General features: G+C 47.9%; 1 protein-coding gene and 1 pseudogene across 2 annotated transcripts; one reads left to right on the top strand and one right to left on the bottom strand.

Moving 5' to 3' along the window:
* The first annotated feature begins 1,252 nt into the window (after positions 1 to 1,252).
* On the top strand, positions 1,253 to 6,087 carry LOC120685871 (protein SCAI-like). Of its 2 annotated transcripts, none has more exons than XR_005679824.1 (9): positions 1,253 to 1,860; positions 1,965 to 2,171; positions 2,283 to 2,498; positions 3,179 to 3,245; positions 3,331 to 3,477; positions 3,575 to 3,670; positions 4,431 to 4,616; positions 4,695 to 4,831; positions 5,091 to 6,087. XR_005679824.1 is itself a non-coding variant. In XM_039967993.1 (9 exons), the coding sequence occupies exons 1-9, from the start codon at positions 1,330 to 1,332 to the stop codon at positions 5,395 to 5,397; spliced, it is 1,890 nt and encodes a 629-aa protein (XP_039823927.1). In that variant the 5' UTR covers positions 1,256 to 1,329; the 3' UTR covers positions 5,398 to 6,087. The 2 variants fall into 2 exon arrangements, 1 of the variants encoding a protein (XP_039823927.1); XM_039967993.1 differs by having other exon boundaries at positions 1,256 to 1,860; positions 3,575 to 3,666.
* A 171-nt stretch (positions 6,088 to 6,258) lies between these two features.
* On the bottom strand, positions 6,259 to 14,609 carry LOC120695466 (annotated as a pseudogene).
* Positions 14,610 to 15,493: the final 884 nt, after the last annotated feature.

Genomic DNA, 15,493 nt, shown 5'->3' with positions numbered 1-15,493 from the left:
AGATGACTCATAGTCGTTGATCCTACCAGAAAACCTGTTGATGATCTTCTAGCTGTTAGCGAGTCCTTGACAGGTGCTAATTCATGCACTGCTTAATGCAAAATACATCCTTGCATTTGCATTCTCAAATGAAATGCTGACTATGATATAGGAACCGCAAATTGAAGAACATTATGATCTTGGTGTTAGTCGAGAAACTGGTGGATCGCGTCCACAACTAGAAGTAACGGGGAGGGACTTGCAATTGTGTCTTTTTTTTTTTATATTAGTGATGGTCACGTTCCATCGAGAAATGTTCAGAAATCTGAAAGAAGAAATATTCTGCGAAACCCAGATAAATGAGAATTTGATCAACTGAAGACTGCAGAGCTGGAGAGGCACATAGCAGCACAGTCAGGGCTGTTCTCGTTAGCAGATTTTGCAGAGGCAAGTACAACTATAGCATTTGCAATGAGGTTGAGAATTCAAATAGCTGCGGTCCTCTAGCTAAATGGGTTCGGACTTCGCAGCATTGCTGCTCACTGTTTTCAGCAGAGCGAAATCTGTTGGTCAGCACACACGAACTGGGCTAGCAGTCTGGGAAGTCGCCGAGAAAAGGTTTAGGGTCAACTTGACTCCGAACGAAGCACTGTGATGTACTGTGCAGCAGGGGCTACAACGAGGAGTCATGGACTCATGGAATGGAGTTGATGCTCTCTGAAAGGAAATGAGGACGAAAACTTATTTTCAGAATTTGGACGAATGAAATCCAGGAGTTTCGCTTGATGCTGAAGCTTGAGTAAATCTTAGCCTAGCAAGTTGCAGAATTTGCTGTCTCAATATACTTAAAATATAAAATCTTTTTTTGAGGATTTTGCGAACGTACCACGGGATCAAAAGCCAATTGGCAATTACTGCTACCTATTTTAGCACGCAATGTCAGGTGGCTCCTGGCCCCACCTGCCATGTGTCATCGAGATTACCCAGTTCTAAAAGAGCAAAATGAGATCTTTTTAGGTGGTATGTTTGCAAATTTCTCTCTTCTTTTTACGTGCAGGAGAGCACAAATGTGTCGACGGCCGGATAGAATGATCGGTTGATCGTAGAAGGAAAAATAATCTATTGGGCCGAACGCCGCGGATTGAATTGTCGTAGTAGAAAGGAAATGTGTTGGCCTGTTCGGCCTGTCCAGCCCGTCTCATACATGTCTTTGGGCTGGGCTCGAATGCACTAGGCACTAGTACACTAGTAGTAGCTGGACTGGACAGCACAGGAGAAATCCCCGGTGTTGCGACGACTCTCCCAAGACGACGGCGAGACAGGGGGGGAAAGGAAAGGAAGGGGATCGCCATGGCGGCGTCGCCGCAGCAGCAAGGCCAAGGCGCCCAGGGCGGCTCCGGCGGCGGCGGGTGGTCTCCCGAGCAATTCTGGTCGCTGCTGGACAAGGCGGACCGCCGCTTCGCCCGGGTGCGCGACCTCCCCCTCCTCGGCCGCCAGGAGCCCGACGCGTTCGCCAAGGCCTTCCGCGCCTACACCCAGCTCTGGCGGATGCAGCAGGAGCACCGCCACCGCCTCCTCGACGCCGGCCTCCGCCGCTGGCAGGTCGGCGAGATCGCCGCCCGCATCGCCCACCTCTACTACGCCCAGTACCAGCGGACCGCCGACACCGCGCTCCTCTCCGAGGCGTTCGTCTTCTACCACGCCGTCCTCGACCGCGCGTACTTCGTCGACGCCGACCACCACCTCACCCCGGCCAAGCACCTCCGCTTCCTTGCCAGGTTCCTCCTTGTCGCTCTCCTCCTCGCCAGGCGCGCCCACACCGTCCCTCGCCTTGCCGCAGACATCCGTGCGCTCCTCGAGGACTCCAAAAAGTCATTCCAGGTGCGCGCTAGTACAATTCCGCACTCGAACGCAATTGATTCTACATAATTTAGTGATCGTTTTTACTCAACTCGGTCTCTTGCAACTCGTGCTGCGCTGCCCAGGAAGCTGAATACAAGGAGTGGAAGCATGTCGCGCAAGAGATCTTTAGGTTCCTGCGAGCTGACTCGCCATTTATGAACATGAGGCCGCTCAGGTACAGCTACGCATTCGATATGCCTCCGGACAAGCTTCCTACGGTGCCGCCTACTGTCAAGAAGCGAGGCCTTGTCTTAAGTGATGCCATACTATGCAGCTACTACCCAAACGAGGTAATGCTTACCCATCTTCCTCACGCACATCTAATTGTTCTTACGCTTCATTTGCCTTTTTTTTTAAAAAAATAAAGTACTGAAGAAACACGGTCACTATGGTTCATCCAGGTCAAATTTACAGACCTCTCCATAGATGTATTCAGAATGCTTCAATGCCTCGAATGGGAACCATGTGGTTCATTTGCGCTAAACAATGGTTACAGTGCCCACGATGAAAGTGGACAAAATCAACCCAATCTCCTGAAGGATCTGAGAGATGCCGCACTTCCTCCAAATCCACTTAAGACGATTCTCAATCGCCCTTCGGTGACACATTTCCTAACGGTAGGTTCATCTTTCAGTTTTTCTTTCTCAATTGTTACTGCCTCCTGAGTGTATGCAATACTTGATGTTATTTATCCACCATTGTAAACACTCTTTATCCGCTATCCAGCAGTATGCTCATCAGTCCATTGCAATCTGAATAAAAGGAAATTACTATGCTCATCATCATAGTTGGAAGCTTTCTGGTATATGCAATGGGTTGGTCCTGAAAGGAATCTACCGGAGTACTTACTCGTGCATTCAAAATTCATTGCAACCTGTGCAACAGCTAATCTGTTTTGCTTGTAATAATATGGGATTGGCTAGTTTAAGGATTAAAAATTGGAATGGGCTAGTGTAACTTATCTTAATTGTCAGATGAGGAAGCATGATCAGGAGGACCGCTGTTTAATTACTCCACCTTCTTGTGATTTTTTATGCACAGTATTCCTCCACTTTGCTGGTGCACCCTTTAGTTCATGGCATTAGTAGTTGCAAACTTTTGGAGAGGGCGCTACAGCACAGAAGCTTGAACATCAAACTTAAGTTGTTTCTTTTAGCTGGACTGATTCGTTGTTTCCTATGGCCTATGCAATCAAAGTTTAGGAAAAAGAGTTGTATGCAGCCATTATTGTTCGATAATTTATTAAACATATAAAATAGTGAACTTATTTTTCTAAAATGTTTATGTATAAATACAGGTCCTGGCCACAAAATGCGAGGAGCTTCTGTCGAATGGTATCATGTTAATATATCTTTCAGCTGCAGGTTAGTGCTGCAGGGCTGTTTTCTTAAATGTTGTCAGTAATGTACGCTGTATGGGCATTTCAGTTAGCTTTCAAATATCTTTCAGGTGAGATGGGAACTTCTGGATGTTGTCCTGATAGTGGCGAAAAGGTTGCGAGCAACTTTAGTAAATTTGATATATCCAGTACTAGTCATACCAGTTCAAAGGAAGACAAAGAACCTTGCCTATGGTTAGGCTGCCGGGAAACTGAGGGTAATATTTTTTTATTTTATTCAAGTTTCCTTTTTCTGACTTGGATTATATCCTTTTCAATGAGAAGTATATTGTTTGACATGTATGAAACATCTAGGTTCAAATTGCATATACCCCGGTGATCTAATCCCATTTACAAGAAGACCCCTATTTTTGGTGATTGACAGTTGCATCAGCTATGCATTCAAGGCAGGTTTGTTTAATCTTTTTTTCCTCCCTAGTCCCGAGCAACCACTGTCTCGCTTGTAAGGGCTGGAGATTTTTTATTCTTTTCTGTATGGACTATCCATTGACATTAGCCTAACTCAATCTGTTTGGTACTATACGACTGTATATCCAGTGGTACTGTACGAAATAGTGTCGTTTTTTTTGGTAAAACACAAGTGCTCATGTCATATACAAATAAGGCCTTGTTTAGTTCCCTTCAAAATTCCAAAACTTTACAAGATTCCCCATCACACCGAATCTTTTAACGCATGCATAAAGTATTAAATGTAGCTAAACAAAATAACTAATTACACAGTTTGTCTATAATTTGCAAGATGAATCTTTTGAGCCTAGTTAACCCATGGCGTGACAATAATTACCAAATACAAACGAAAGTGCTACAGTGCTTTACACCCAAAACTTTATGCATCTAAACAAGGCCTAAACTAGATTATGTGCAAAATTTTGATGTTTTATTCAGATTTTATTTTTTTGTCGATTCTGTTCTTCTATCTCAAAACATGTAACTGGTTAGTTGTCCAAATATGATCTGTGGTTTTTATTTCCATCTTGACAGGGCAGTGGCTTCAGTGCCCTTATTTTATTGTGGAACCCTAAGCTTTGTGTAATGTTGTTCTTATTTAACTGTTCATTCCATTTCTTACTAAATATTCAGATAGTGCCTTCTCTTATACTCTGGATGTCTGCCATCTACTGTTAATCATAATTGTCCTTTATAATCACAGTCTATTCATGGCATTGAAAGGGAGGAGACAGCTGCCATGTTACTTTCACCAAGTTCCCGATCTTCTGCTGCGGGATTCAGTGGTGATTCTACTCGTCACACTGGTAGTCAGTTTAGTATGTTCCTGACAGCTCCATTGCAAGCCTTTTGCCTTCTGATCGGCAATAGTGGGACAGAAATCAACAGGGTACTTATTTTTAATAATGTTAACAAATTTCTTCAGTCGTTAGGGTGTCTTTAAAAGGCTTGACATGGAATTTTGCAGGATTCATATAACAAAGCTGAGGAGTTATTATCATTATCCCTAAATGAATGGGCCACCACTTTAGTTGCATCATCTTCACTTCATCCTGTTTGGGTTGAAGTTTTAGGCGATCCACTCCTGAGACGGCTGCTTTTGAGGTGAGGTTGTCAAATCTTTGTTGCTAGTTGCTAGTCATTCTCAACACACCAAAACTGAGGTGCTTTTTGTCTGGAACTATGGATGGTTAATTTTGGGCTGCCTTTGCTATACGAACATAACTATACTGTGCTCGCTTGTAAGCAGTTTCCTGGTTAAGTTATTACTTAGTTTACATTATGCTGGAATGTTGAGCTGATCTTCAAATAATCTGCTGATCATATCGTCTTGGCTGAAAGCTCAATTCGATTGTTTGTGCAGGTTTATCTTCTGCCGAGCAACCCTTTCCCTGTTCAAACCAACAAGCGGCAAGGCAGAATTCCTCCCTACCTGCATGCCTCCTCTGCCCGAGTTGGTTGATGCAGAGAGCATGCTCTCCCAAAGTTGCATGATGCGGCTCGCATCATACTTCGGCGCTACTAGCCAGTTCGCATTTGCTGAGATTACCACATGGCCTGATGCTGACGCTGAGGAGGCTGGTGTCACCAGCTCATCTGGAAGTGCCAACAAAGATGTGCCTGAGACGGCCAGAGATTCAGACATTTCACACTCGGCAACATCATTTTGATGGATGATTAGGCATCGGTGCTAGTTGATCTGTAGCTAATTGTTGCTGTGTTGGGCGTGCTCTTCTTCTGCTTGCTTTATGTTACAGTCATCTGCAGAAGCGGATCCATTTGCCCTTTCATGCTTGGTATTACACATCAAGCAGAAGTAGTACTGGCTTTTTTTTACTGTATTGTTTAGTCACTGGAAGATTATGTTTCTTACTCAGTTTGGAAACGTGGAGGGGCTTGAGAAGATTGGAGGTTTGCATTGCTGAAAAAGTCAATTGTTTCACAGGTATACAAGACATTTCATATGTAATGTTGTGCCTGTATGCACATGGGAACATAAGCCATTAAGCCAAAGCTGTGCTTGACTGATTGCCAGCATTGTCCGCTCCCACGCTTGCCTGGAAGCTGAAGCTCGGTTTCGGACAGGCGCTCTGCGCAAATCCCCTGGGCCCGGCAAACGGACAGTCATGGCAATCTGCGTGCACCACCATGTCCGGTCTTCATCAAGCAAGGGTAATTGAGCAAATCTTTCAGTTAAGCATGATGGATGAAAAAAAGACCGCTAGATACTTTTTTTTGTTTGCCAATTACCTGTAGCTGGTGTTCTGGCGCCTTAGATGTTAGCCTACCTCACGTCCTGAGGGATGTAAAGGAGCTGATAATGAAGACACTTTCTAGACTACAAACTAGATTAGTGCAAACCAACTGATTCTTTTGGATTTTGTTAATGCGCACTTCTTCTCGCAGAATTATTGACGACTTAACAGCTACAAGCAAAAAATGGACAATACTTCACTGCATGGTAAAATACTCAAAAGCATCATTATTTTTCGACTGACAGCTACTCAAGTAGTAGTACTACCAATTGCAAAGAACCACTGTGAAAATTGGACCGTTGAAAACGAAGTGCTGACAGAAAAGAATAGATCGGTGGATTCACAAAGAATACATCGTTGCATTCTCACTGTTAAAAAAATCAGGGTAAAAATGTGCTTGGGCAGGCACAACACAAGAACATAAATGTACAGTGACATCAGCCCAAGGGCGGCAGCAGACTTGACCTTATTGTTTAGATCGTATGGGTAAGCAATGAAAACAAGATAAATGTTAAAACAGGTGAATTCACAAAACAGTAGCTCTTGCAGTCTTGCTCTTTAAAAACATTCCTCTAGGTTGCCCGGTTTGGCGGTTTCTGAGCTTGGTCTAAAGTCTGGGCAAAAGGAGAACCTTGTAGAGCCTGAGTAGCTGGTGCTCGAGTTGTTACAGGTTGTAGTTATAGCTCTTAATTCTGTTCATAACTTGTGGCTGGCATGCTTCTATTGCATTTATATGTAAACATGCTACTCCGAGGATGACTTAATCCATGCACCAGGACCAGCATCCTCCATGCTACTGAAACATGATTCAGAAGCCACTGTGATGCGTTGTTCATGCAGTATATCCGCCCTTCTGACAAAATGACCGGAAACAACTCCCCAGTCTGTTACCATCATGGGGGTAGTCAGGCGTTTGATCTTGTCGAAAAGCTTCTCATCCTCAAGCTTTATATTATCGATAATCCCTGGCATATTGTAGATTGCCACTTCTTGGAGGGGTTCCAATCCATTCAAAACTTTAAGGGTATTTAAGCTGTCACAATCATACAAGGCTAAGATGGAAAGCATTGGCATTGCCCCTTTGCCTATCACTAACTCCTGTATGGTAGACACTTCCTTAAGCTTCAGTTTTGTGAGGCTCGGGAACCCGTCATGGAAGAACATTGTTGTGTCACTGAATGAAACAACTGACAGCTCCATCTCAGCAAGGCATGGCAATAGAGCAAGTTTATCCACAAATTGTTGTGACAGTTCTAATTTATTCAAATGGAGAACGGTAAGGTTTGGTAGGACATAGCGGTCACCCAGCAAATCATTAATTCCTTCAAGCTTACCATACAGGATGAGGACCTGGAGACGACGCATGCTTGTGGTAGTGAACATGTTAGATGGAAGGACTTCACCTGATAAATTTAGGTATGCAAGAAATTCCATTTTCCTTAGAGCAGCTGAAAGTGCGGTAGTATGGCGTGCTGTAATGCCAGACAAAGACAGTGATCGGAGATAGATCATACTGTTCAAGGGGCACTTCTTCTCATCCCACAAATCAGAAGGCACCACACCACTGAGTGTCATCAAATTATTCAAGGGAACTGAACAATTAGGCAAAAGCATTTTCTCAGCAAGGACATGCCGCAGCGATTCAATTTCCCAAAATTCATCTACAGTTCTCCCCACATTTGTTCTCCTTACATCCAGTGTCTGCAGATTGTCAAGCTTATAAATAGATGAGGGGAGCTCCTCCAAGTTGCTGTTCCTAATGCCAAGGTACCTCAAGTGGATTATGCTTCCAATCTCATCAGGCAGCTTTTGCATCTTAAGACCATTCAGGTCGATGACTCGGAGGAATCTGGAGCCCTGCAAGAAGTGGAGTCCATGTAATGTGTTTGAGTCAACGTTCTCTGAAATGCTACAGGCTCTCGAGCACAACTCCGCAAGGTTGCCCCATAAAGAATGAGGTTGCAGGTCTCCAAAGCTTGAGCTGCTGCGTTGGTCTTCTGCAAAATCGCAGAGAAGAGAGCGCAGCTTGGGGAACGCATCAGGAATGTAGACATATGCATCCACATAGTTTTGTATGGCAAGGCGCCGGACTGTGTTTGGATTTGCAATATTAGCATGATGGTGGATTTCAAGGAAACTAGAGTCCTGTGCTTCAGATTCCATGAAGGCATGGAGCAGATTGTGGATGGATACCAGCTTGATGCATCCTCCAGCATCCTTCTCCATGACCTGGACTAACCCTCTTGAGACCAGCTCTTTTAGATAGTCAAACCCAACATCTTCCAGAGTTTCTGCCTTCTCTGGCACTACAAAACCCTCAGCAATCCACAGACGCACCAGACGATCTGGGTAAAGAATAACATTATCTGACACGGATGCAAAGTAGAGGAAACATGATTTAAGGTAGTGTGGCAAGTCGTCAAAAGCCAAAGACCATATGCTTCTAACTGGTTTTGGTTGGCCATTGGACTGGAGTTGTTCAAAGACATCATCCCACTCCATGGGAATAGCTTTTGATCGTAATACTCCTGCAAGCACCGCAATGGCCAGAGGTAGACCTGTTGATATATTGTGAACTTTTTCATAGTAACCCTTGCTCCAATAAATTTGCGGAGGTTCTTTTGCACCAAAAACTCGTTGACAAAACAGCTGTTCTCCGTGTTTCATGCCAAGATAAGGAAGCTCCATGGGAGCTATCTGTGGATCAATGTGATTGATTTCCTTCACATTGAGATGTGTGGTGAGTAAGATCCTGCTGCCATTGGTATCTGGAAGCATGTCGAACAACGAATTCCAGTCGCTAATGCTAATTAAACCATCAAGAACAACTAGGTATGTCCTGTTCTGAAGGTTCTGCAAAAGCCTCAGTTCCTTATTGGTGATTTCATCATCACCAGGAGCTTCTGGGATCTGTGAGTTGACCTGCATGTACATAGTGTCTCTACATAGTCCCTGAACCTGATATGTGGTGGAAGACATACCCATGCATGCACCTCAAAGTGTTTCATGATGTCTGGGTCGTTGTATAACTTTTTTGCAAGTGTGGTCTTTCCAATGCCACGCTCCCCCAAAATTGAGATGACAGCCCGGTGAGAAATGTAATGTTTCCCTCTTTGTTCATGATACGGTTCTTGAGGGTCTCAAATTCATCTTGTCTAGAGCCCATAACATATTTATCCTCGTACCTGCAGCATGTTCAGTCAGCACTACTTTCAGTATTGAAGTTATGAGTTTACAACAATATAGTTTGCTTGAAACATACATAGTTGCATAGAATAAAAGAAGAGTCTTAATATATTATGTATTTCCAAAAGGGCACTTTGATATGGTAATGATACACTGAAAAGTTCATAACTCCGTAAAACTCAATATGCACTAATTATTATATTATCAACCTAATTTGTTTTTCAGTAGCAATATATTAAACTTGTTCAGAGCAGAGGAATACCACACACTGTATAGGCCTGAGAAGCCTCCACGTGAGGGGGAGTGTTGGAATATAAGTGAATTGCCCACCTCTCCCATCAGCTTGGTGGGCAATTCACTTATATTCCAACATAATGTATTATCTAATTGAATACATCACTTCAGCATGAATCAACACAATAAATTTGCTGAAACATTGAGGTAAATGATGCAATTGTTTTCTGTCATTCCATGTGATCTAAGACACATAACACTGATTGGTCTTTTTCCCGCTTCTTAATGTGGCAAAGGAGCAAACACAACCAATTCTTCAATCCTTCTCACATCTCAAAAGACTACTCCCAGTCACAACAGTGACCACATCACATTCCAAGTTCCAATGCTTTGGAGACAGTATAGGAGGAACTAATGATACCAAAATCTACCAAGATACCAACATTTGTTCACGATATAGTATTTTTAGAAGTGGTCAAACCTAATTACCAAACTAGGATAGGACATATACTTTAACAGTTTGGTGATCTTAAACTTGATGGCATGATTTATACTTGTTGAAATGAAGTACCAAACATTTGGACACTAGATTCTAGTAGATAGTAGGAGCAAAGGAACATGGGAAAGTAAAAAGGGAACAGTAACCACTTTAAAACGAGAAGGAGCTGTGTACTGGTAAGGCGTGAAGGCAGGGTAGTACAAAAAGTTAACAAATGAACACTGGATAGCAACGTACCAATCTGGATCGGCTTCAACGGATGATGAACTCCAAATTTCAGAAGGAGAACTTTCGATTTGATATGTTTCCTTGTTCTGATTAAGTTCATCGATCCTTTCATTGATCTTAGATATCTGATTTGACAGCCCATGACGTACAAAAATCTGCATAACATAGACATGTTAATTTGTAAACCATCAGCATAGAGACATGCAACCATTGGCACCCAAAGTCCCAAACTAAGAGCTGTGGAAAGTGAACTGTACTCACGATTTGCTAAACCAAACCAAACCAAACCAAACCAGCATATGCCTGGTTCTCAAACAAACAACCAAAAAGAGACATTCATAGTTCACATATTTGTTTGCCCATGATCACAAGTTGTTTAATTCTGCACTGATTCTGAAAGAAGAGCTGAGCTATCGAGAAAGCATATCTGGAAACAGAGCTACCTGAAACAATAGCAGCTAACATCCAATTGGAACTATTATGTACAAGAAGCACATATGTCTGACCATAGAAATTAGGAAAGGCATGTTATCAAAGTCTACACGTTAGTGTTAAATTTCAGAACACCAGTCCAAGTCCTGAATCACTACGGGAAATCGCTAGTTTGTCATGTGCCTAGGTCTTTGCCGTGTGCTTTTTGTCGGGCACACGGCAAAGAGATACTTTACCGTGTGCCACGACGAAAACGCACGGCAAAAAAAAGCACACGGCAAAATCCATGTTTTGCCGTGTGCTGGCACACGGCAAAGACTTTGCCGTGTGCATTTTTTTTTTGCACACGACAAACTCAATAGTTTGCCGTGTGTTATTTTTGGCACACAGCAAAGTCATAATTTTTTTTTCACTTCTCACCTCGAAACTTTTTCTACCCTCTACATACAACATTTAGTACTCCATGTTAAAATTTCGTATATTTTTAAATTATTTTACTATATTTAACTAATTTATTGCATTTCAAGCAATTTTTTAATCAAGTCAAATTTGAACCGCAAGTGACTCAAATAATAGAATAAAAGTAGCGAAAAAATTATATTCATGTTATTTAGTCCAATTTGAGGCCTTACACATGAAATAAAAAGAAAATTTTAACATCTTGTCTAGAAAACGCGCCCACGAATGTGTGTCCAAATGATTTTAAAATTATAAAAATAGCAAATGAAGTCTGAAAATCATGAGATTTGTCTTGATGTGATGGTATCACACGTGGATGCTGTGATAAAAAGTTGAGAAGATTACGCACATTTTATCATGATGATGTTTACAAAATTGAAACATCTCATAAGAAGTATATGTGTGATTATATATGAGAGAGTTAGTGAATGTATTATTTGAATACAAACTTTTTCATATGATCTCATATGTAAAAAACGTTTATACCAAAGTCGTACAGCTCGATGAAATCTAAAACTTTGTAATTGTCAACTTTTATATTTGAGAATGTTTAATATTTTAAAATATTATTATAAGTTATCTAATTTGAAATCATAAATTTTAAAATATTCAAATGACCTCGGACGTAAATAAGCTATATATGAAAGTTATAAAACTCAACAAAATATAAATCTTTGTAAATGAAATTTTTTTATTTGAGATTGTTTAGTACTTCAAAAGTACATTATAAGTAATCTAGTTTCAAATTTGAAAATTTTAAAAATTTCAAATGGCTTCGAATGTAATTAAGTTCTATACCAAAGTTGTAGAGCTCGTTGAGATCTGAAACTTTGTAGTTTAACACTTTTTTATTTGAGCTCATTTGCCTATCCAAAAATACAGTATAAGATCATAAAAAAAACACAACTCGCCATGTCAGCAATCCAGTTCTTTGAAACGAAGACTTCCTATTGGCTAAAACACCTTCCCACGGATCCATCCCCACCAGCGGCCTTCTTCTTCCCTCTCTCGCGCGCCTCTCTCCTTCCCTGCAGCGGCGGCCGGTGTGCCCCCGGCATGCGCGCGCGGGCTGTGGCGGCGCATCCTCGAGCGGCGGCCCCGGCGGCCTTGGGTGGCGGCGGCGCGGCCTCGGGCGGCGCGGCCTCCCGCGGCAGCCCCGGCGGCCTCGAGTGGCGGCGGCTGACAGGGGCGCGGCCCCGGGCGACGGCCTGGCCACGGGCGGCGGCGGCGGCCGGTGGCCCCGGGCGGCAGCCCGGTCACGGGCAGCGGCGGCCGGCGGGGCCAACGGGGCGCGGCCCCGGGCGGCGGCCCGGCCACGGCCGGCGGGATCCTGCGGGCGCCGCCCCCTCCCCTCCTCTCCTGGCTGTCCGGTGTGGTGGTGGTGACGGCAGCCGGCGGCGTGGTGGTGGTGGTGACGGCGGCCGGTGGCATGGTGGTGGTGGCCGGCATGGGTGGCGGTGGCGGCAGCGGCTGTCAATGTTTTTTTTCTTTTCTAAAAAATACTTTGCCGTGTGCCACGTCTACAGGCACACGGCAAAGGCGGCCGCCACGTCACTTCCCAGGTTTTCTGCTTTTTATTTTTGCCGTGGGTCAGCTTTGGCACACGGCAAACGACACCTTTGCCGACCTCTGAATGCCGTGTGCTCTTTGCCGTGTGCGGCACACGGCAAAGCCTTTGCCGTGTGCATATAGGGCTTTGCCGTGTGCTTTGGCACACGGCAAAGCAGCAGTCTCCCGTAGTGAATGAAGCAGCGGCAGGGGCAATATGATCAGGACATTCTATGGACATCAAGAAACAACCCCGTCAGTATCCACACAAAATCTGAAGCATATAGCTCTATTTTATTTTGCACCGATGGATTTATAGAAGAATGCAGCCTACCCACGACTACGAGACGAATCACAAGCACAAATACGAGATGAACAATAATTGTACCCACGACTGGGAGGACCATCATCCGCGCTGACCCGCACTTTCGTAGCCGATGAGCAGCCAGGGCTTAGCGAAATTCACCTGCGTGACGAGGCCCTGGACGAGGCAGACGACGTCGCGGTGCCAGCCCCAGCCCCACCAGCTGGCCCGGCGGCGGCGGAGGTGGAAGGCCGCGACGCGGAGGTGGAACTCGTCGACGGCGTCCTCGACCTCGAAGGCGACCTCCCTGGTCTCGCGCAGCCAGAGCAGGAGCAGCTCGCTGGCGCGGCCGCGGCGCTGGCGGTCGGCCCCGTGCACGAGCGCCTGCAGGTAGGCCAGCTTCCGGCGCAGCACCCGGATCTCGGCGTCGACGCGCAGCAGCGCCGTCGCCTCCGCCGCCGCCAGCTCGCCCAGCTTCGCCACCACCCCCGTCACCCCCGCGTCCGCCCTGGCGGCCGCCCGGCACCCGCCTCTGGCCTCTCCGTCTGACACTGTCACTCTGTCTGCGTGTGCGCACTGGCGCGAGCGCAGTGAAAGCTTGGTGGTGGACGGGCACTGGCTGTGGTGGCCGTTGGTTGGACTCGAAGTGGGACCCACGGGCAAACTGAAGGACAGAACAGAGCTGGCGACCGGCGTGGTGTTGTCCTTTAAATTAAGATTTTCTATCATATTCATTAAGATTTTCTACTCTATATCTCATTCTTTCGCACCCATCCACTCTCTATATCTCCTCTCTATATCAACAATCACATCATGAGACCCACATTTTAATTTTTTTCCACTCCCTCCCTATTTTTCTCTCTCCTCCCCATCTCTTCTCCCCGCTGGCCTTCCGCCCCCTTCCCTCCCTCCCAGCCACCGCCCCTCCCTCTCCTCCCTGCTACCTCGCCGCGCGGCGGCGGCGACCCGCGCCCTCCTCCCTCGAGCTCCGATGGCCGGATTCGGCACCGGCTCCCTTCCTCTACGCTCCGGCACCGCCGCGGCCCGCACTCCGACCCGATCTTCGGCGCTCCCCCCCTCGGCGCTCCGGCACCCCTCCCTCCCTTCTCCCTCCTCCGCGAGCTCGGCCGGCCTCGGGCTCGCCGGCCTGGAGCTTCGCCGAGCCGGCGGCCGTAGCCCTCCACCCCGATGCCGAGCTCGCCGCGGACACTTGCATGGGGCGGCCACGGCGAGGCAAGGGCGCACGCCCGCGCGGGGCGACCACGGCCACGACCACGGCGAGGCAGGGCCTGCAAGCCGCGGCGGCCTCCTCGCTCCCCGCCTCGACACCTGCGCCGGCCGCCGGCCTCTTCCCCCTCCTCCTCCTCCCCCTCTCTTGCTTCTCCTCCTCCCCGGCGGCTCTCTCTGCGTCCCTCCTCACCGGCGGCCCTGCTGCTCCTCGAGCTCGCCTCGCCGCGGCCCTGCTGCTCCTCGAACTCGCCTCGCCGCGGCCCTAATGCTCCTAGAGCTCGCCGGGGCGGCAAGTGCGGCCTCCCTCCCCACCGGCGCCCTTCCTCTGCGCGCTGCTCCCTGCTCGAGCTCGCTGACGCCACGGCCCTGCTGCTGCTTACCGCGGCGTGGCAGCGGCGCGAGCGCGCGTGCGGGCCGGACCAGCGGAGCGAGCGTCGGGCCCTCCTCCCTTTCTTCCATGGCGGGCGGGCCAGGCGGTGACGGGCCAGGCGGTGGCGGCGCGGCCATGGCGAGACATGGCGGGCTCGCGCGGGACGGGGCGGCCAGCACGGCAGGGGCCGGGCTGCTCGGCTCTGCTCGAGCGCCCTGCTCCCTCCGCCGAGCCCCGCGGTCCCGCCTCCTCGTCTTCCTCGCGGGCGGCGCGGCTGTGCGGGCCTCCTCTTCCTTGACGCCGCGCCGGCGCCCCTCGTCCCCCATCTTCCCTCCGTGCGGGTCGTAGGGATGGCGCGCCGGTGCGTGGGCCCCGCGCCACGTCGATGCGTGGCGTTGGTTCTCCACCCGTGTCAGAATTGGCGCAAAACAGGGCCCTCGCTAAGTTACCGCAACCTTTACAGAGTCCTGCTGTGGGGATTTTTTCTCTAAACTCCAACTTTAAAACGTGTAGAGAGCGGGACGCGGTAACCGCTGCGGACAGCCTTAGGCTCCCCGCAGTGGGGCTCTGTAAAGCGCGCGCTAGCCCGTTTGCAGTATAAGCTTTTGCGTTTTTTTTCCCTGCAGCGGGGCGTGCTAAGCGACTCTGGAAATTGTAGTTTGAGCTCCCGCACGGCACGTCCAGCTGGAAAATGACGCGCGCGGGCCCCTCGTCCTTCCCGCAGTCGTCACCAACTGCCGCCGCCACAGGAGGGCCGCCGGAACTCGCCCCTGCTCGCGGCCGCCACCGCACGCCGTTGGTCTGCTGCGGTGGAAGGAGGCCGGACGGAGGGAGAGAGGGAGGGGGAGACCGCCTGGAGCCGCGCCGCCGCCGTAGCTCGCCCCACAGGCCGCCGCCGTAGCTCGCCTGGAGCCCGTGCGTCCAGCTCGGAGAGCACGAGGGCCACCACGAGGCCCGCCGCCAGGGGCAGGCGCGCCGCCCTCCACCACCCCGCGCGAACCCCTGCTCCCTCGCGGCGGTG

The sequence above is a fragment of the Panicum virgatum genome, chromosome 2K, assembly GCF_016808335.1.
Source record: "Panicum virgatum strain AP13 chromosome 2K, P.virgatum_v5, whole genome shotgun sequence".
Lineage (NCBI taxonomy): Eukaryota > Viridiplantae > Streptophyta > Magnoliopsida > Poales > Poaceae > Panicum > Panicum virgatum.
This window is presented reverse-complemented; position numbering and strand designations above follow the sequence as displayed.